The sequence below is a fragment of the Maniola jurtina genome, chromosome 9 (genome assembly GCF_905333055.1).
Source record: "Maniola jurtina chromosome 9, ilManJurt1.1, whole genome shotgun sequence".
Lineage (NCBI taxonomy): Eukaryota > Metazoa > Arthropoda > Insecta > Lepidoptera > Nymphalidae > Maniola > Maniola jurtina.
Window position 1 is genome coordinate 8491527 of NC_060037.1, and position 22671 is coordinate 8514197.

Consider the following 22671-nt stretch of genomic DNA (forward strand, 5'->3'; position numbering starts at 1 on the left):
GCATCTTTTAAATTTTCAATTAAGAAAATAGAAGAGCACTGTGTCATCGTAATTTGTATGGTGAGCGATATATTTTATTTTAAGGTAAAATATTATAATATCTTGCCCGTGTGTGGTGCGTTTTAAAGGTAAAGAGGTGCATCTTTTAAATTTTCAATTAAGAAAATAGAAGAGCACTGTGTCATCGTAATTTGCATGGTGAGAGATATATTTTATTTTAAGGTAAAATATTATAATATTTTGCTCGTGTGTGGTGCGTTTTAAGGTAAAGAGGTGCATCTTTTAAATTTTCAATTAAGAAAATAGAAGAGCACTGTGTCATCGTAATTTGTATGGTGAGAGATATATTTTATTTTAAGGTAAAATATTATAATATCTTGCCCGTGTGTGGTGCGTTTTAAAGGTAAAGAGGTGCATCTTTTAAATTTTCAATTAAGAAAATAGAAGAGCACTGTGTCATCGTATTATAATATCTTGTCCTGTGTGATGTGTTTTAAAGGTAAATAGGTGTTTTTTTAAATTATTACACTGATATATAAAATAAATAAAAACGTAACTCACATTGTATAACTTAATTTAAAGTCATCGGAGTAGTTTAAAAGTTAAAAAACTGTGTGAAGAAGAAGTAAGTGAAACATGATATAAAACTATGAAAGTATTAAAATAACTATGCTTCCAATGAATCATCACACATGGCGAAAATGATAATATTATAATATATATTTTTTCTTCGCGATTTGTATGGAGAGCGATATTCATCTTAAGATAAAATATTATAGCATTTTCCTCGTGTGTAACGCGCTTTAAAGGTAAATAGGATAGTATTTACATCTAATCTATTTTTAATGAAGAAAATAATAGAGTACTACTATAAAACAAAAATGTAATTCATATTGTATAGCTTCATTTAAAGTCATAGGAGCAGTATAAAAGTTAATAAAACTGTATGAAGGAAAGCAAATAAAATTTAATATACATAGGATATTAAAAATTTACAATTAAAACATTTTGAAACATATAATATTATTTTTAAATACAAAGAATTGTTTGTGTAGCAGGTTTTATGTGAGTTTTTTTTTCACAAATTTTTTATCAGTTTTTTTAATATAATTTTTTTTCTTTTTTAAGGAATGTATTTTTTTGGGTTTTAAATTTTTTTTTTGTTTTTTTTTAATTGTTCATTTTCTATGTTTTTTTTGTGAGTATTCTTTTTGTTGTTCATATAGACTTTTTTAAACCTGCTTTACATAAATGATTTTTTATTATAAAATGTGATTAATGTATATCTTAAAATTACTTATTAATATTTTTTAACGAACATAAAATTTTATTATATTGCGTAAAATTTATTTTTAGTACATCATAAGTCCAGAATATACAGTATGTTTTTTTAACTGGAACATTATGAAGAAATCTAAAATTAAAGGAGATACAGGGAAACTGTCTAAAGAAACTGCAGTTCTTTTTTTGTTAAAATAATTTTGATATGTTCAATTTTTTGGTCAAATGTGAGTTGTTCATAAAAATCAATGAAATTGACAAAATATTGTTTGATGCCGATTGACTTAATTTTATGTAAGGGTCATTTCATGGTATTGAAAAAATAAAAATATATATTTATAAGTATTACATTATATGGATATATATTTATTGCTAAATTATTGAAACTTACATGTTTTTACAGTACTTAACCATATTCTAAAAGTATTATACTAAATTATAGATTCTTATGCTAATAAAGTTTTTTCCGTAGATCTTCATCCGAGTGATTCTTCAACCTGCGTGACCAGTCGTTCATAGCAATCACCAAACGAAGTTCATATTAACATAGGTTGTTGCTTTGATTAAAAATTTTCTTATTGATGTAAGAGTTATACAAAGTAAGATAAGACTTGGAGCTGATCCATTCGTTTTAACATCTTTCTTACAAAAACATACTTCGGTTTAGCCTCAGTACAACACTTATACCACGAGTGAGGATGAAAATTGGTTTCGTAGAATATAGTTTCTAACTTTCTTGACTGTTGTTGGTATTTCATAATATTGTTTATTGTAGCTTTCTATATGGGCTGATGAATATATATACAGACGAATTTCGAGGTATATTTTCTTTTAAATTTCATGTTCATTAAATGCGTATTTAAATGATGTTTTTCTTTGACAAGTTTAACATCAATAGCCTTTTTATGGTGGTTCTTATTAAAAGGGTGAACAATTTCTGCTTACTTATGGAATTTTTTTGAATTTGTGCATTAACAACTTCCATCTCTGCAGGAGACCTAGTTGAGCGAGGAAAGCCACTTCTTTTTCTTTTTTCTATGCTTGAATCTTTATTATATCGTTTGGTAGAACGATAAATGAACTGTTGGTTTTTTCAAATTCTTCAATATGTTGAAATCTTCAATTTGCGTTAACCATATTGATGCAATGGAATAATTATATTATTATTGTCTTTTGAAAGCATTGAATCTACTTTTAAACATAAAATTTCAATGAAAAATTAATCTATTTAGTATCTGATGTAAAATTTCCATTTAATAAAGAATAAATGTTTAAAATACAAGAGTAGTATCATAATTTCACAAATTGTAATTACTATTATTAACATTTGTCCTTATTTTGTACGTTAATCAGTCAAAACGTTATATGGAACTGAATAAAAAGAACTTCATTGTTGGTTTTACAACGTATGGTAACTATTCGGTCATTGTTTATGGAATAATGTTAATAATTTGAAAATATAAAACCGATAATTAGCCTTCTTTCACAATAATGTTACAAATAATAATTTTTTAGAATATAAAATAATGAGAACTTGCATTCTCATTATTTTATATTTTGTCTTAGTAACTAATATTTAGTATCATACAATAATAATTTATTTGTAATTTTAATTTCTAAATTTAATAAATTTCATATTGAATAAATTGTATACATAATAGAAGATATGTTATAGAAAATGTCATAATTACAATCAATTTATTAAAATTTATTTATTATTTGCATAAATAGGGTGTAACCAGAACGCTAGCAAATATGAAGACAGATGATAATACCAATGATTACTAATAAGATATTATAAAAAAATTACGAAAAAAAATTTAAAAATCCTTTATTTTTAAAATGTGTGTGTTTACAATACATTACAAATGAAACATTTGACTGACGCTAGAGATCAATGAATGTTCTGTAAATAGGTCACTCGAAGTCAAAGCCGTGTCGTAGGTGGGACATTGATCCGAGTTTTGGTCGTTATATAATGTGGGTTTGAAAAATACAAAATCAACAAAACTATAAGGCAAATGGTTATTGATGTTGGATTGTGTTAAGGTAGCATTATAATAATGCGTTTTTGTTAGCGTTCTGTTTATAGCCTGTATATTATATTATAAAAAAGAAAAAATTTGTTAAAAGAGTGATATCTATTGGTGGGATGCATATGATAGATGAATTAATTAAATAAGTATGAAAGGCAACAGTCAACTTGATGGAAAATTTAGGAAAAAGCGGTGAGATGACTTCTAGAACTATGAGATAATAGCTTGTCTACTGAAGTTTATTTATGATCATAGCGAAAAGACAGATCATTCAATTTTACCAAAGTAACTTAAACTAACGTTAGATTACTTTGGTTGAGTTCGCGGACTTTTGTGATTTCTTTAATGGCATAAAGCAAAATTGAACTGAGGCTTATGATTGAGGAACATGAATATTAATTAATTACAGGTTTGAAAATTATCTTCCTAAAAGCTACATTTATAGACTATTGGCCCATGTCCACAAAAAATATGGGTCATATGAACCATCAGGTGACGTATATAGGACGATATAAGAGCATAAAATAATAAGATTCAGCACTATGCCGTTACTTGTAAGCTGTCCAACTGAGTGCTGGTGAGAATTCAAAAGTGCAGGTAGAGTGAGTACATTTTGGTCATATATTTTTGTATGGCATTTTTACTATTGATAGATTCATGAAAAATAATAAGAAAGCTCGTAGTGCCGCAAAAAAATGATGCGCCACAAAGTCGGTAATTTTTTTTTGATTTTTTGACAATTTACAGGGTAAATTTGGGCATTTCATTTTGGACGGCATTAGTTTTATACTGTTTCAATATAGCTTCTAATCTATTATTCTGCAACGCTGTCCAAAAATTATGCGACAAGGGGGAAAAATCGAGGATTGCAATCCCCTCTCTTTCCGTGGTCCGGGGGGTGATTTGAAACAACATAAAATTAATTTATTTTGAAAGTATTAAAATACATACCTGCATAAATAATATTTTTTTTATATGTCATACATTTTCGTTGGTCCAAAGGTTTGTAGGGTTTGTGGATATTATATACACACCCTTTAACGTCAGTTAGACGTTATAATGATTTTATCATATTATCAATTGTTCTCTTCAAAAATATGTTAATGCCGTACAGTATCAGATGGCCATAATTATGGTAAAGAGTGTAATGGTATTACACTCTTAAAATGGTAGCGTCATTTTCATTAATTAGCCTAAAAGATATTAAAAAAAGTTAAGATATTATTAAAAGTCTACATTAAAATGTACGACATAATTTTTTTCAAATTTATTTATCTTACTACTATTTAAAACAAGGGAAAAGTGTAGAAAATTGCTATATTTTATTAATCTATGAATATTTAAACTTTTGCAATAATTTAAAAAAAAAAAACAGTTTTTGTAATTCTCTATTTTTTTTTTAGAACAGTTTCTTTTGAAGGGCAACACTATAAAACAATAGTATTTTACAATATCATGTTAAAAAAGAAGTTGCTGTACAGAGTCAAATGAATTTACAGCTTTAAAAATCAAGTATACCATGAAATTAAGATTATCGATAAACATTCAAATGAACAATAATTTTTTGACGGCATTATTTTTAATAGTACTTTTGTGTGTTAGATAATGTTTTGGAACCAAAGTCGTACTTTTTCAAATCTAAACAAAAATATATGGCTAAAATGTACTCACTCTACCTGCACTTTTGAATTCTCACCAGCACTCGGACAGCTTACAAGAGACGGCGTAGTGCTGAATCTTATTATTGTATGTTCTTATATCGTCTTATATACGTCACCTGGTGGTTCATATGACCCATAATTTTTGTGGACATGGGCCAGTAGTCTATTAGGGAGAATTCAAAGTGGGAAATAACTTTTGTCTATTGGCCCCCGAAGTTACATGGAATAAACTTCTCGGCTCCAAGTCTATAAGTAGTTACTCTTGAATACAACATCACATTCGCGTTTGCGAATCCTGAGTTCAAAAATGGTAAGTTCCCCGTCACTTTAACTCATCTTCCTCATTTCCCGGTCTGCTGCGTCCTGGAAAGTACTGACCACGCGTTCTCACTGGACAATCACTCATCCACACTGTACACAGCCTTCTATCATCTTTCGGATCCTTTTACAGCAATTCTAACCTCATCAGTTCCGATTCAAAGGAGTTCACAAGTCAGTTGCATTGCAAATATTAATAATATTGTTTAACACAAAGATTAACGAATATTGTTATTCCCATACCCAACATGTGCTATGATAAATTTCAGTACTGTCCTCACTATATTGTCCATCATTTACAAACAGATCATAAATACACAAGCAAAGTAATTTACTTCAGTAATTGATCCAATTTCAAATCTTTAATTTCATTTCGGTGAATAGTAACACAGTGCATGTGTGTAAATGTAAACTATAAACTAACTACTTATGCAAAAAATAAAATATAAAAAACGCGCAATATAGTTGCTATTTCAACATGATTTTGATTTTATAACTAAATTTAAAAAATATAATCATGATTCTTGATTTGCCATCTGACGTGGTGAACAATTTTCAGAAAGCTGTCTGTATTTACAATAACGGCGGATAAACTACATTATTTGCGAGCGGGTTGCCGTTTATAACGCGTTCTTCATTTACAAGTATTTTGATATTTTGTCGATGTTGAGCGCGGCTAAGAGCGACATAAAGTTGGCCGTGACTGAAAACATCCGAACGCAAGTCTACCCCAACACGGCATATTGTTTGACCCTGAGATTTATGAATAGTCATTGCGTAACAAACTTGTAATGGAAATTGACGGCGGCACATTTCGATAGGGCTACCTGGCTCGACGGGCGCTTTAAAAATAATTCTTGGTATTAAATAATCATCGGATAGTCCTGGCTTGCGAACGGTTATTAGGCGAGGAGACGTATTTACTACAATGACTTTGGTCCCGTTCACTAATTTATCGGAAAAATTTAAATTTCGTATAACCATGCACACACATCCTACTTTTAAAGTTAAATCATGTTCCGGTATTCCTTTTGGCTGCATTCGGTTTAAAGCGTCGACACCTAGAAAGATTTGGTCCGCGTTGTCACTTACTACTTCATCTATCGAGTAAAAATGCAAAGGGTCTTCAGGTAAAAGTTCTAATATTTTAGCATTAATTTCGTATACGCTTGCATTATGAGTTGATAATATAGCCCTGTGAACGCAAACATCAGGTTCAGTTAATATGACATTTGGATAAACAAAATCAATCAAATCATCTAATTTAGAAACAAATGAAATCATTGAGAGATTTACTAAATTTTCAACAGTTCGGTTTGTATGCAAAGTTACAGAAGTTAATTGATTTGATCCCAATTTTAGTAAAAATTCAGAAAATTCGGAGTCATCTCTACATCTTTGTGACGTTACCAAAGAGAATGTTTTTAATTTTTGCCAAATAGGTGATGATTTAACTGATGCATTGAAAACGTCCGAATTGTGTTTTGCGTCAACTACTACTGGTGGAATTTGGCGGTAATCACCTGCAAAAATAATAATTTTTCCACCAAAAATTTTGTCGATTTTTGTTAGATCGCGTAAAGATCGTTCTAATAAATGAATTAGCCATTTGTGAGCCATCGGAGCTTCGTCAAAAATTATTAGATTCGCATTGAGTATTAGTTCTGCCCTTTGCGAACCGTTTGTAATATTCCAATACCCAAGATCGTCTACAAGATTTAGTGGAAACCGGAACATGCTATGTGCGGTTGTACCATTTTCATGATTTTGCGCGGCGATACCCGACGATGCAGTGCATAAAACAATACCGTTTAAATTACCCCTAACATGTGCAGTAATAACGTTTAAAAGTAATGTTTTACCGGTGCCGCCGGGGCCGTCAATGAAAATTGCGCTGTTATGACTTTCCCGAAAGTTTTGATTGGTTACCAGTTTATTTACATACTCGAATATTTCATTTTGTTCCGGTGATAATTTAGGTAACCAATCATTGACAAAGTTTTTCAAAACATTCCTGTTATATTCTGTTTGCTCGCGCCCTAACTCGGTCGTTTCGTCGGCGACGTCTGGCAAACCCTGCTCGATTAGACACGTACCGTGTCTTCTCAAAAGGCGATCGATTATTACAAGACATGAATGATACGCGCGGTCAATATCATCGGGTTGACGATGGATGAAATCTTCACTGATTTGATTGCGGAATTTTGACCAGAGAGACGCGACTGGAATACCGTTCACAGCCAAAAGAACGAAAAAGTTACGCAGACGCGGTCCAGTGAAAAAAGCACAAGCCTCAGTCATAGCTTTTTCGTACTCAGCTTCATCGTTCGCGAGCCCGACCGTTTTGGCAGCTTCCTGGAACGTCATGCAATCTGGACCACCCAAATTTAAAAGGTCTCTGTAACTACGACAGGGATATGAAGCTAATAAAAGACGCAAATAAAATTGTTCACCTCTATTTGGTGCAACGAAAAATAATCGCGCCACGAGTTCGCCTCGTTGTCGCCGGGTTACGAACCGGTTATTTGAAGTTTCTAAAATTTCGACGTTTTTAGTTCGGGGACGTGTGGCGTGAATAATATATTTTTCGTAAAAATCTTGGTACGTTAAATTGTCAAAATTTAACCCAGCAGGTCGATTAAAATATGTTATCAAATCTGACGTCGTTCTATTTGCAGCTTCCGTTTCAGTCCCGGGTTTGAAATAAACGTATTGTTGCCCTTCCAGATGAACAGCGAGTTGTTTTATATTCGGTTCGCGGCAAACCAAATCAAATTCTAAAATACGCCACGTCGCTTCGCAGGAACCTAAATATCTTTTAGTGACGTAGTTTTCGATTTCGTCATTTCGATTTTCATCCAAAACAACTGCTACGCGAGAATGATCAGCGCCTTTCGTAATATATTTAAATAAGTACTTGACAACGGCAGTAGCTGTGGACACTTCGACATTAAGATGACAATCGTACTTAAGGAGTAAGGCGGCGTTATATGGAACTACCCAACGATCATTAATTTTAATTTTTCTACCTCTGTATGTTATTTCGGCTTCGTTTTTACTATTGCGTTTTAAATTGATGAAGCCTCTATCATCACAGAAGGTAGTGTTTGTTTCACATTTTGGAAAAAATTTTGAGCATTTTTTTTTTTCATCATTCCAACAAGGAAGATCAGTTCTATTAGAAGGGCCACAAGGGCCGTGGATCATGTGATCAAGTACAGCTTTGCGCAACCTCCCTTCGGCTTCAGATGGATTAGGTATATCAGCCCTGACAAATTTGTCAATATCGGTATTATGTACCGGGCCTCCGCCTTCAACTCGGAAACAAATATGTGCGTGAGGTAGGCCTCTTTTCTGAAACTCAATGACGTGCATGAGATATACAAAGTTTCCGAACCATTTTCCGGAACGGATATCTTTAATTAATTGTGCTAATTTTAAATTAAAAACTCTGGCACAAATTAATGGGTTAGCTTTTTGTCCTGAAGGGACCGACTGTTTAATTTCAACCCAATTCGGATTGCAAGTAATTGTAATAAAATAAGAAGGTTGTCCTAATCTATTCACTAAAGCGATGGAATCCAGATACTTTAATTTCATGTATCTGGGGCTCCCAGTAAAACTATACGGGAGATATATTTTTCCAGGGACAACACCACCTTCGCCTTGAATAGTTTCGTCATTATTTAATGCTTCAATTTCATGAAGAGGCGCTGACCTTAAAGCAGAATCGGAATTTTTAGTCTGCATATTGCTAATATAGCGTAAGCGTTCATCAGAAATCCTATTAAACATATCTATAATCCACTCCTCTGAGAGACGATTAAATTCCGAAAATCGCGATTCTGAAAGTAATAAGCACCTAATGTACTTTAATTGTGTCAGCTTACTGCCTTTGTTGTCTAATTTATTTGGGTACCAACCGGGGTTACCATATGGATACAGTAAAGGATATTGAAAACTTTCATAACACGGATGTAAAATATCAACTGTGTGGGGGCTACGGTGGCCTTCTTTCCAAATAGCGATACAATGAGGAGTGAATTGTTCTACTTCTGTTCTAATAATGGCGGCCACTTCCCTGCCTAATGGCAAATCTCCTAGAATATTTCCATGCGAGCTACGTGACGTTTGTTCAAAAATAATGTGAGCATTTTCGGATGTTTCGCGATTTAACCGTTTGAAACATTCAATGTATGGATTTACATTGTGCATAAAATTTGTTATTGAACGAATCACTTGCATATCTAGATTTAGATTTTGGGCTTGTCGTTCGCGAGTTTCATTATCGTCGTGCACATACATTCCGATAGGATTAGTACTGTCCGAATAACCTAAATCGAATACTCTGTGATAAATACGACCTTGAATTTTTAAAAATGTTATTCCGGTGTTAGGTTGCTGGTATCCATGAGAGACGCCTAACGCAGAGAAAGCGAATAAGTTATTGTAAGCGCGCGGTCTATTTAAAAATGACGTATGGCTATAAAATTCTTCGGTAAGGGGTTCTAAATTTTGGACATTGTAGGCGCCTTGTCCGCAGCACCATTTTGTGCGAGTTTTCTCTTCAAAAAAGAGTCGAGTTTGACAGATTGAACACACGTATATATCAGGACCCAACAGTGACGAATTTCTCAACGAAAACAATTTAATTATATTAAGTTCTTCATCGCGTTTTTGGGCAATTAAATTTAATCCTCGCAACTCATGCTCGACGTTTCTGTTTGTTGTATTATACCGCTGAACGGAAGCTGTGTTTATTTCCGGATTATTTATCGAGTAATTTTTCACAGCTTTGCGATTTATTTCTGGTTTTTTAGTGTTATATATTTTAACGGCCTTTTGGTGTATTTCGGGGTTTTTTTCTGTGTAAATTTTCACGGCTTTTTGATGTATTTGTGGTTTTTTAGTCGTATAAATTTTGACTGCGGTTTTATTTGTTGCTGGGTTGTTTTTGTTATACTTTTTTGATGCATCTAAATGCGCATTTTGTTTGGTTGTTTTACGTCCCCGTTGTTGTTTTTTAGATCTACCGATTTGTTTTTTGCAATCAACACTTTCAATTTTGTTTAAAACGACAACTGGGTTCATTTTTAATTTAACGTCATTTAATTTCTCAACTGTCAATTTTTTCGCGGGTTTCCGTTGTTCTTTTTTAGGTCTACCGACTTGTTTTTTGCAATCAACATTTTCAATTTTGTTTAAAACAACAACTGGGTTCATATTTAATTTTATGTCATTTATTTTGTCAACTGTAATTTTTTTCGCGGGTATCTCGGTTGACGCCTTTCGTTTAAGAGATTTGGAAATATTAATTTTATGCGTATCTAATTTTTCTAGAACTACGACTGGTTTTAAAACTGTAAATTTAGGGTGATTAAGCATTGACTCTAACTGTCTTGTAGGTAAATTTTCAGTAAAATCGGATAGATTTTGTACGCGAATTTTATTGATCTGATATTGATCATTTGAGTACGAGTAACTTTTAATTATTAATGTAGCCAATGCTTCTACATTTTCTGAACAAAAAAGCCGTGCGACGTTCAAATTTTCGACGTTGTTTCTTTTGTTTGTCTCGTCTACTCCGTGGCTGTTAAATAAGTAATAATTGCCGTTTTGACGCCAAAACGACATTGTTTTTAATTGGCCTGTTATCAAATAATTATCCGTGGCGTCAATGTGAGTTTCGTTAAAAATCTCATCAGTTAAAAGGTTTTTTAACGTAAGTATCGAATTTCTAACGTTTAAATTATTTCCATTTATTGGAAATAAACTATTTGCAACCCAATTGTTGCTTATGTGAGCCAAAAAATTTCCGACGCGGATATCAGAAGGCAAATCTGATTCAGGATCTAAGTAAATGCTTTGAAATCTATTTGTATTCTTCAAATCGTCAATGATGCGCGCGTACAGTTCATCTCCGCAACGTAAAATTAAATCAATTTCATTGGAGGTAAAATTGAGTCTCCTTTTGAGACTTGAATAAATGGCCGCATATGTTGAGATAGCAACACATTGCGCGTTGACCATTCTGCCAGTTGATGAATCATAACGCAATTGTGCCTGATGCATCGAACCTATAAATTAAAATAAATGTTGTGATGCATGCAATTACTACAAAGGTGTATTGCGTGAATGGTAATAATTTTCATATTTTATTTATGATAGGAAGCCACAGGTTTTGAAATTTTGTCGTCATAAATGTGAGATGTTTACATAGTATATAAAATAAAATCGATTCCCGCTGTCTGTATTTATGTAAGCGTATCCTTTAAATTACACAACAAATTTTAATACGGTTTTCACAAATAAATGCAATTATTCAAGAAGAAGTTTCAAATGTATGTTGTTTTGTATTAATTTGTTGAAATATGACGATAATTGTTCAAAATAAAATATTTAAAAAACTGACTTTCAAAACTACTGCGAAGAAAAAATATTTTTTACACGTGTATGTATGTATGAAGTCGGGCTAGCTTCATGCTTAGATTTTTAGTTTCTTTTATTATGCTCGCCCGACTTTATACATCTATACTGATATTATAAAGAGGAAACCTTTGTATTTTTGTATGTTTGTACTGAATAGGCTCAAAAACTACTGGACCGATTTCAAATTTTTTTTACCATTACTTAGAGGGATTCTTCCGAATCCGTATAGGCTATATTTTATCCCGGAAAATAGATAGGATTTTTCGTGGTAGTGTCCACCCGTGCGAAGCCGGGGCGGGTCGCTAGTACAATAATATAACACGTGTAGAAACAAAAATTATTTTTATAATTTGTAGTTGTTTTGAAAGTCGGTTCTTTTACATATTTTTTATTTTAATCTTTTTAATGTAAGTAGTCATTGTTTGGCACCTTAACCCCAAATATACATGGCTTAGGAGTTCAGTACCTTGCAGCATCAGGATTGAAGAGTTGGAACTTGGAATTCAATAACTAAGTCTATGCTCCGCATTTACACTATTATTTCATCAGGAATAGTTCCTGATTTTCATTGGTTTAGGAGTGCTATATCTTGTATCATCAAGTTTGACGGACTTCGAGTGTAGTCATGAAGCTGTTGTTTGATAACTAAAATATCAGTTTACCGTCAGATATTCCCGAATCCTCACGGTTTAAGAGTTCAGTATCTTGCAGTATAAGGATTGATGAGTTGGGAACTTAAAATAATATTGCACTATCCGTAGTTTTTGAATTACTATAGTTTAGGAGTACTGAATCCTGCATTATCAGGGTTGAGGAGTTGGAACTTGGAGTCCAAGCATCAAGTCGTTTTCTGGTGCCTACAATATTAATTCACTATGAGTGCTTCCTGAATTTTGATAACTTAGGCGGGAAGTAATCTTGCAGCATCAGAATTAAGGAGTTGGATCCAGAATTTTTATGGGATCACTACGGAACTTCTACTGTTCATTTTTTTTTTAAATTGCAAAACTGTCAAGAAACTTTGAGAAAATTTGTGTACCTTTCTTTTTGGAATACGGTTAAAAATGTCGAAAGAACTGAGAGTAGAAATAAACTAATATTATAAACAGAAAAAATTTGATTGTTTATTTGTAACGGATAAACTGAAAATTCAAACGATTTTTGAAAAAATGGGCAAGTGCGAATCAGACTCACAGGGTTCCATAATCGGATATTTTTCCGACATTTTGTACGATAAATCAAAAATTATTATTCAAAAAATATATAAAAATTTGTTTTAGAATGTACACGTAAAGCCCTTTTATATAATATTCCACTTGGTATAGTTTATCTTAATTTGAAAGTACTAAGTGTTTGTTTGTGAATACATCAAAAATAAATAGTCAAAAATTCACGGTTTTCAGATTTTTCTTTTATTTTTGGCATAAGACCTACTTACTTGTCAAATTTCATGATTCTAGGTCAATGGGAGGCACCCTATAGATTTTCTTGACAGACACGATAGATGGACTGATAAACAGATAACAAAGTGATCCTATAAAGCTCATTTCAAACTACGGCATCCAATATATTAGACTACTGGCCCATGCCCAAAAAATTTATGGGTCATATGAACCACCAGGTGACGTATATAGGACGATATAAGAGCATAAAATAATAAGATTCAGCACTATGCCGTCACTTGTAAGGTGTCCAACTGAGTGCTGGTGAGAATTTAAAAGTGCAGGTAGAGTGAGTACATTTTGGTCATATATTTTTGTACGGCATTTTCACCATCGATAAATCCATGAAAAATAATAAGAAAGCGCGTAGGGCCGTAAAAAAATGATGCGCCACAAAGTCTGTAAATTTTTTGATTTTCTGACAATTCCCAGGGTAAATTTGGTTATTTCATTCTGTACGGCATTAGTTTCATACTGTTTCAATACAGCTTCTAATCCATTATTCCGCAACGCTGTACAAAAATTATGCGACAAGGGGAAAAAATCGGGGGTTGCAACCCTCTTTCTTTCCGTGGTCCGAGGGGTGATTAACCGGGGGGGATCCGCAACGCCGTACAAAAATCATGCGACGATTTTTGTACGAAAAAAATCGTCGCATGATACTTCTTCACGCAAAAACTACTGGACGGATTTGGTTGAAATTTGGAATGGAGATAGATAATATCCTGGACACAGGCTACTTTTTATCCCGGAAAATCGAAGAGATCTCACGGGGTTTCGAAAACCCTAAATCCACGTAGGCGAAGTCGTGGGCATCGGTTAGTTGCCCATAAGTGGAGTTATATAAGAGTTATAGAATGTAAGAAATAACATGTATAATTTAAATGTGTAATTCTATGGGCGGTTCTAAAGCAAATAAAATAATATATCGATTTTGATAGAAATCGGTCCAATAAAACAAACAAAAACAAAATGGCCGTCTTTTTTTTCGATTTTGATAAAAGATTTTTCTTGTATGATCATAAGGAGCTCTAAATATCGATTTTAAAAGAAACCGGTCCAATAACAAAAAAAAAAAACAAAATAGATGTCATTTTTTTTGATTTTGACAAAAGTTTTCTCTTTTAAGGTCACATAGAACGCTAAACATCGATTTTGAAAGAAATTGGTCCAATAACAAAAAAAAAAGTAGTTGGCATTTTTTCTGATTTTGATAAAAGTTTCCTCTTGTACGATCACTGGGAACCCTAGACATCGATTTTTAAAGAAACTGGTCTAACAATAAAAAAAAACAAAAAGCTACAATTTTTTCTGATTTTAACAAAAGTTTTTTCTTTTAAGATCACAGGGAACGCTAAATACCGATTTTGAAAGAAATCGGTCCAATAACAAAAAAAAAAAAACAAAATAGTTGGCATTTTTTTTTGATTTTGATAAAAGTTTTCTCTTGTACGGGAACCCTAGATATCGATTTTTAAACAAACCGGTCCAACAACAAAAAAAACTACTTTTTTTTTATTTTGACAAAAGTTTTCTCTTTTAGGATCACAGGGAACTCTAAATATTGTTATTTTATGGTATAGTTATTTTATTTTGAAAATTAAAATACATTTTAATTTGTTTTTTAATGAGGTAACCACAAATTTGCAGTTTTCAGATTTATTCCTGTACTTGTGTTATAAGACCTACTTATCTAACGAATTTCATGATTCTAGGTAACGGAAAGTACCCTATAGGTTTCTTGACAGATAGACAGACAGACAGACAGATAGATAGACAGATAGATAGACAGACAGATAGACAGACAGACAGATAGATAGACGGATAGATAGACAGACAGATAGACAGACAGACAGACAGACAACAAAGTGATCCTATAAGGGTTCCGTTTTTCCTTTGGAGGTATGGAACCCTAAAAACTGGCCAAGAGCGAGTCAGACTTCTGCACTGAGGATTCCATACTTAGGTATTTATAAATCAAAAACTATTATGTATAAAAATTAAAAAAATCAGTTTTAGAATGTACAAGTAAAGTTCTTTCATATGATACCCTTCTTAGTATAGTCATCTTAATTTGAAAATTAAAACACATTAATTTTTTTTTTGTCATGTAATTTATAATTAATATAATGTAAAATATTCACGATTTTTAGATTTTTCCATTTACTTGTGCTATAAGACTTACCTACCTACAAAATTTTATGATTGTAGATCAATGGGAAGTATTCTATAGGTTTTCTTGACAGATACAACAGACAGACAGATGGATAAACATACAGACAGACAGACAACAAAGTTTCCTTTTCACTGTAGTTATGGTAACTCTAATCTGTTAGTTTAAAATTTTGTATAGGTATAGCAGTATGTAACTCTGCAAAATTAAATGTTAACATTTTTCTTCTTTTTTCATTATTTAGCAGGGTGGGACTAAAGAAAAAAAAAGGGGGAGGTTTAATTTAGAGTAAGTGTCTGAATTCCTTAAACTTGATGATGCAAGGTACATTACTCCTAAACAACATAGATTTAGGAATTCATCCTGGTGAAATAATATTGTAAATGCTGAACATATTCTCTGTTATTGAATTTCAAGTTCCAACTCTTCAATCCTAATGCTGCAAGTTATTGAACTTCTAAACTGTATGGATTTGTAATGTTTTGCTGATAAATAGATATTTTAGGTGTACCAAGTAATGACTACTTCGACTACTACAACACTAAAAAGATTAAAATTAAAAAATATTTATTAAAAAAACCCCCGACTTCCACTGTTCACTGCTGAGCATAGATCTCCACTCGGAATGAGAAAGGGTTTGGTCACAGTTCAGCACAGTGGCCAAGTGTGGATTGGCAGACTTCACACATATCACTACACTATAATATATTAAAGAAACATTGGTAATTTTAGAGGTTATTCATGTGATTATTGTAAATAAAATCATTTTTTTGCGCTTACATGCAAACGCTGGCTGAACCCTAGGAGATAGATCAAAACAATTTAGGTAGTTCAATATTGTACACCTTAAAAAGGTCTACAAAAAGTCTGCGATGGTATATGTGTATCTCTTAGAAATAATCCACAATCATCATTTTTTATCCTTTACTTTTTACAAAAAATAAGTGTTTATTTATGAAGCAGTTTTATGCAATATAGTATTAATCTTCATCCAATCTCTAAGTAACCTCTAAAAAACATCTTTGTATTGTTTAATGACAAACAAGCTGTGAACATCACACTAATTGTAGGTATATAAAGATATTTTGTTGTATATTTAGTATCAGCATTGCACCCATTCGAAGCCAGAGTGAGTTGTTAGGATCTAATGTAAGGAAAATTCTTATGTATGTAGACTTCCTCACAATGTTTTCATTAAAAGAAAAATACCTAAGTAATATTTAATTGCTTAACAAACTTACTTAACTTACTCCATAAAGTTAGAGGTGCATGTCTGGGGTTGCACTTACCTCTCAAATAAGAGGCGGACGTTTTAACTTTTAACCATTAAGATATCATGGTTCTAAGTATATTATTATTATATTATTATTCTGTGAGTAGTGTTTAGATTTAAATGATTTATACAAGTATTGTTTTATTATTTCATATTATACAAGTATTATCTATTTCAGTAGTATTTCATAGTAAAGTAGATATGACTTCAAATTCAAATTCAGAATATTTTTATTCAGTTATACATTTCAAAGTGCTTTTGAATCATCAAAACTCAAAATAATCTGTGAATGTGTTTAATTACATATAAGTTACAAGGAACCAAAAGCTTAGTTTGCTATAATCGGCTAAACCAGACAGATTTATATGGTACCACGCAACACCATACAGATCCCAAAACCATTCGACGTACGTTTCGTCCTGACACGGGAGCATAGCATGAGCATCTTCAGATGTAAACTTTAAAATGTCTGAATGCAAAGTTAATAAGTTATTTAATTAGATACCTTTTACAATGGCCAAAGTCGCCGTCGCACTTACGGATTGGATGGTTTTGTTAACCGGTTTCTTTACTGACGAATTTTGCATTTTTTATAAAAATGAAATCTTCACCAACCACAAAAAATTTTAAATAAAGGACGCTATCTAGAGACGGGAACTTTCCTACTTAAAATCGATTAATCGAAAAATCGATCAAAAACTTCCGCTAGAAAATCGAGATTTAATTTGTTACGTTAACAGTCATAAAGGGAATTGTACAATATTAGCTAGGCGTGAATAGAATTTATACAAAAAAACCCGGCCAAGTGCGAGTTGGTTTCGTGCACCGAGGGTTCCGTACTTGAGTATTTTTTTCAACATTTTGCACGATAAATCAAAAATTATAATGCATAAAAATAAATAAAAATCTTTTTTAGAATGTACAGGTAAAGTCCTTTCATATGATACCCCATTTGGTATAGTTAGTTATCTTACTTTGAAAATTTAAATATTAATATTTAAATTTAAAATTTAATTACAAATTCGTGATTTTCGGATTTATTTCTTTACTTGTATAAGATCTATTTGCCAAATGTCATGATTCTAGGTCAACGGAAAGTACCCTATAGGTTTTTTGACAGACACGACGGACGGACGGATAGACAGACAGACAGACAACAAAGTGATCCTATAAGGGTTCCGTTTTTCCTTTTGAGTGAAAAACGATTTTCCTAAAAACGATTATATCAAAAACTATCGTAAAACAAATCATGATTATTTGCGATTTTCAGTTGTATCAGTATAAACTGATAAAAGTTTTAGTTTTTAAGTATTTTAATCCATTAATTATTTAGTTCCGGTTTATTTCTGGTTGGTGATTTTTAATTATATGTATCGTTGCCAGCTTAAAAAAACAATTATTTATTAACAAATCATCGATTCAAAAATATCTTTACATTGAATTTAAAATAAAGAAACAGTTTTATTTTGAATTTTTAATTAAATAACACGTTTTAACTTGCGCATAGTATTTTCTAAGTTATATGAAATCTGCGAAACCGCACTTGCTCAGCGTAACGGACTATGGTTAAACTCTTCTCATTCTGAGAAAAGAGCCGTGCTCAATAATGAGCTGGTGACGAGTTGGTCATGATTTTTAGATTTCGCGCTTGTTTTCACATTTATTCCTTTATTTGGGCTATGAGACCTACCTATCTGCCAAATTTCATGGTTATAGGTCAACGGGAAGTACCCTATAGGTTTCTTGACAGACAGACAGACAGACAACAAAGTGATTCTATAAGGCTTTCATTTTTCTTTTTGAAGTACGGAACCCTGAAAATGAGAACTTATACGTCATTTTAGCTCTAGGTGTCAACTATCATGTCAAAACTTTTTTGTTAATACAAATTAGCCAATGTTAACCAGATTAAAATAAAATATTATAACGTAAATGCAGTATAAAACAGCATTATAATATATTTATTGATGGGTTAGCAAACAACGCTAACTTAAAATAACTTTATTTAGATAATTCGATTAGTTTTCGATTCTAAACGAACTATCGATGTATACAGTCCCTCACATTCATTCATTTTTATTTTTAGTCTGTGGTCGCAATATCATTTCTGCACAACACTTAAGAAATTAAAGAATGCGAAACGTCAAAATTAGCATTTTAGTTTTCTCTGTGGATCTAAATTTTTGTTTTCATCTAGTTTTTATTAAAAAAAATTGATAAAATCATGGATAAATTGAATGAATGTTATGTTTATAATTTACTTAAGATGTTGTTCGTGGACCGCAAGGCGTTTGTGCGTATTTTTAACTGTTTTATCATCTGAAGAAGTGTTAACGAAGTTACGTGTTGGCGAAAAGGTGTGTTTGTTTATGTTTTGGATCAATTCATGAATTCAATCGGAACGGACTTTTTTATCTCGACTGCTATTAATAATGGAACATCGATAACGCTATTTACGAAGATCCTGGTATTCCTACTGGTAGTAGGTAATCGAAGTTTTACTATTGACCATGAATTGAATACGAAACCCATGAATCCCTCTGAATTGAGATGTGTTAATTGTGGCATCAATGTAAATCAAAGGAGTAGGCATAGTAGCCTTGAATTAATAGAGATTATGTTAGTAATATAACACTGGATTGCACCTCAAGTGGTAAGTGTACAGTGCAGCTATTTCTATTTTACACAAATGTTTATTTAGGATAAAGTCGCAGTTACGTCGCTGAATAAGTTGTGAATGAATACATGGTTATTGTCAGGGGATGATACCTACTAACATTTTCAATTGAAGGCAAATGCATATTATACGTGTGTAGTAACATCGACTTCATCAGACTAATATTATAAAGGCGAAAGTTTGTATGTGTGTGTGTGTGTGTGTGTATGTTTGTTACTCCTTCACGCAAAAACTACTGGACGGATTTGGCTGGAATTTGGATTGAAGATAGATAATATCCTGGATTAGCACATAGGCTACTTTTTATCCCGGAAAATCAAACAGTTCCCACAGGATTTCTAAAAACCTTAATCCACGCGGGCGAAGTCGCGGGCATCAGCTAGTTATTCATATTTCATAATAAAGATAGTAGGTACCTACTTAGGTTATTCTTATTTTTTTAGTGTGACAAAATTTCGTTGTTAACAGGTGACTGAGACCACCAGTGTGCCTTTTTTGCTGGACTCCTAGTCACTCCAATGGGACTAATGATGATTAACCTACTAATGATGGTCACCGTTGTCGTCTTTGTATTAGCTGTGGATGCTCTTTGATGAGAACAAGATCTCACAGGCTACGTACTGACCTAAAACGGGAAATATGCATATAAATCATAATAATAGAGATGATTATGCCATAACAGGTAGATATATTATTATATTTAGTATTAATTAAAAAGTAAACAAATGTTTATTATATTTGGGCATTTATGTGAGCTATGGCCAAACCTTATCTTATTCTGAGAAGAGACATGCTCAGTAAGCAGCCATAAGGTTGAGAGGATTCATTTAATATAGTTAAAAAGCCTAACTTCATTCTGTTATCATAATAAATAAATACTTTTATTTTTGTACATTACATGATATGGTATTCTAAGCTTATCTGTTTATTTTAGCTGCATGGATCTGATGAAATCTGCCACCCCTGTTGACAAAGAAGTGATCGATTGAGAGCACATGCTCTTGAATCACTTCAACAGTTACTTACCAGTTATTGTTTTACCGAACTGGAAAAGAAGATCAGATACCCAAGGCCATTATTTTTTTCTAGACTAACTCACTGGAAAGATTATTATTAGATAAGATAAGCCTTTATGAACTGAATTAAATTACATTAATGCTATGTACATAATATTATATTTCAAACAAATAAATAATATTTTAGTTTTTGACACTGGTGTTTTATTTGTTTTTCTTTTTCTCTTTATTTAGTGTGCCCATGGGATAGGCCTCCTCCAGGGTTCTCCATGTCTATCGTTGGTTTTTCTTCGCCATGTATTTCCTTATGTTCCGTATGTCAACCTCCCATTTCATGACAAGGATGACTTCTTTTTCTCGTTCTTGGGTACGATTCTGTAACTGCTTTTGTCCACTTATTTCTCTTGTCTCTCATAAAGTGCTCTGTTCATTTTCACTTCAGTTTTTAAATGATGACTGACAAATCTCTCACTTTTGTTCTGTTTCTAATAGTAGAGAGCCTGTTTTGTTTTAATTTGAAGCATACTTCTCTATACTATTTTGACAAATCCTAAGCTAAGGTTTTTATCAGTTAGACTCTGTCTGGCAACCATAAGTCAGACATGGAAGGATGCATATGTTGAGTACTTTGATTTTTTTAGATATGGGAATATCTTTGTTTTTCATAATTTCCTTTAGAGCCCAGTATTTTTTCCATGTATTGCATAATTTAACTCCTGTTTAATTTTTTTGATGTTTGATCTGTTGGTGATATTGTTTGTTCTAGATATCTTAGATATGTATTCATCAATATATTCCAGTATATTTGATCTTAGCAAGATCTTAGTTTGATAGTTTCTTTTTGGGAGTTTGTCATACCTAATCTTGGTTTAGTTTTTATTCATGGATAACCTATCCTTTTCACTTTCTGTGTCTTATTTTTTTATCCATAATCTGGAGCGATTGTGCATTATTTGATAATAGGATCAGGTCATCAGCAAACCTTAGGTGATTCAGTTTTTCTCCATTTATGTTTAAACTATAGTTGCCCCAAATAAATCTGGATATAATTATTTTCAAGTACTTTCGAGAAAAGCTTTGATGATAATGGGTCCTCCTTGTTTCATGCTTTTTAGAATCCTAAACTTTCTTCCCGGCTGCTCAAGTTGTATTATTTTTGCCGTATTGTTTTTGTATATTTCTTTTATGATTTGTATGTATTTTTTGGCAATACCTTGTTCTAATAGAATTGTTCACATATCTTGTTGTATTTTATTGAGTCAAATTTGTTGTAATCTATAAAGGTTATATAAAATGGTATACTATACCTACTCGACCTACTCATTATACTTTTCTACCATCTATAAGACATGAATATGATCAATGGTTGAGTATTCAATGTGGAAACCTTGTTCTCTTGGCTGATTTTTATCAAGATTATTGGATTTTTGTAAAGACTTTATAGATATATATTAGATAGATGTAAGACTTATAGGTGAATTTATAGTTATTAATTTGGTCTCTACATACTTTTTTATGAATTAGAATTATTTTTGTTTGTGTCCACTGTATTGGAACTTCTTCCGTATTTAAAATTTTCTTAAAAAGTGTGGCGAGGAGAGAAGTAAGAACATCTGGTAGGTACCTACCTAGTACCTTTAAGAAGCTTGTTTGTTATGCCATCGTCTCCTGGGGATTTGTCATTTTTAGGGTTCCGCACCTCAAACAGAAAAACGGAACCTTTATATGATCACTTTGTTGTTTGTCCATCTGTCTGTCCGTCTGTCCGTTCGTCGTGTCTGTCGAGAAACCTATAGGGTACTTCCCATTGACCTAGAATCATGAAATTTGGCAGGTAGGTAGGTCTGATTTCACAAGTAAAGGAATAAATTTGAAAACTGTGTGTTTCAATTTTCAAAGTAAGAACTATACCAAGTGGAGTAGGTATTATATGAAAGAGCTTTAGCTGTACATTCTAAAACAGATTCTTATTTATTTTTATGTACTTATAGTAGTTTTTGAGCTATTGTGCAAAATGTTGGAAAAAACCCCGAGTACGGAACCCTTAGTGCGCGAGTTTAACTCGCACTTGGCCGGTTTTTTGAGATAGGATAGCTCGTGTCACTTCACTTTTCAGTATAGGTAGGTACATGGGATGCTTTTTTCATTCTGTTTGTCATAGTTTAGTTCTATTTCTTCAGTCTCGTCCTCTACCTTTCTCATCTTGCCACCCTTTTTATATCGGTTCATCTTGCACGAGGGTACAGAACGCAACGCCATGACTCATTCATGACTACGAATGGAATGAAACCTTGGAAACCTTTTAGAAATAATTACTTACCTATTTAAATTGGTTTATTAAATCAAAAGATATATTATAATATTA

General features: G+C 32.3%; 1 protein-coding gene and 1 long non-coding RNA gene across 2 annotated transcripts; one reads left to right on the top strand and one right to left on the bottom strand.

Annotated features, from left to right (window-relative positions):
- Positions 1 to 4255: 4255 nt before the first annotated feature.
- On the bottom strand, positions 4256 to 9621 carry LOC123868181. Its single transcript, XM_045910583.1, has 2 exons — positions 5199 to 9621; positions 4256 to 4268 (listed from the first exon to the last, which is right to left on the bottom strand). Exon 1 carries the CDS (start codon positions 9599 to 9601, stop codon positions 5870 to 5872), a length of 3732 nt encoding a protein of 1243 aa, XP_045766539.1. The 5' UTR covers positions 9602 to 9621; the 3' UTR covers positions 4256 to 4268; positions 5199 to 5869.
- Positions 9622 to 19043: 9422 nt separating this feature from the next.
- Positions 19044 to 20500, top strand: LOC123868032. The gene is made up of 3 exons (XR_006796566.1): positions 19044 to 19266; positions 19759 to 19972; positions 20225 to 20500. It is a non-coding gene; the product is annotated as an uncharacterized LOC123868032 (long non-coding RNA).
- Positions 20501 to 22671: the final 2171 nt, after the last annotated feature.

Coding starts and splice junctions, on each gene's coding strand:
- LOC123868181 (XM_045910583.1), bottom strand. CDS start 9,601: ATGTATGTGCACGACGATAATGAAACTCGCGAACGACAAGCCCAAAAT.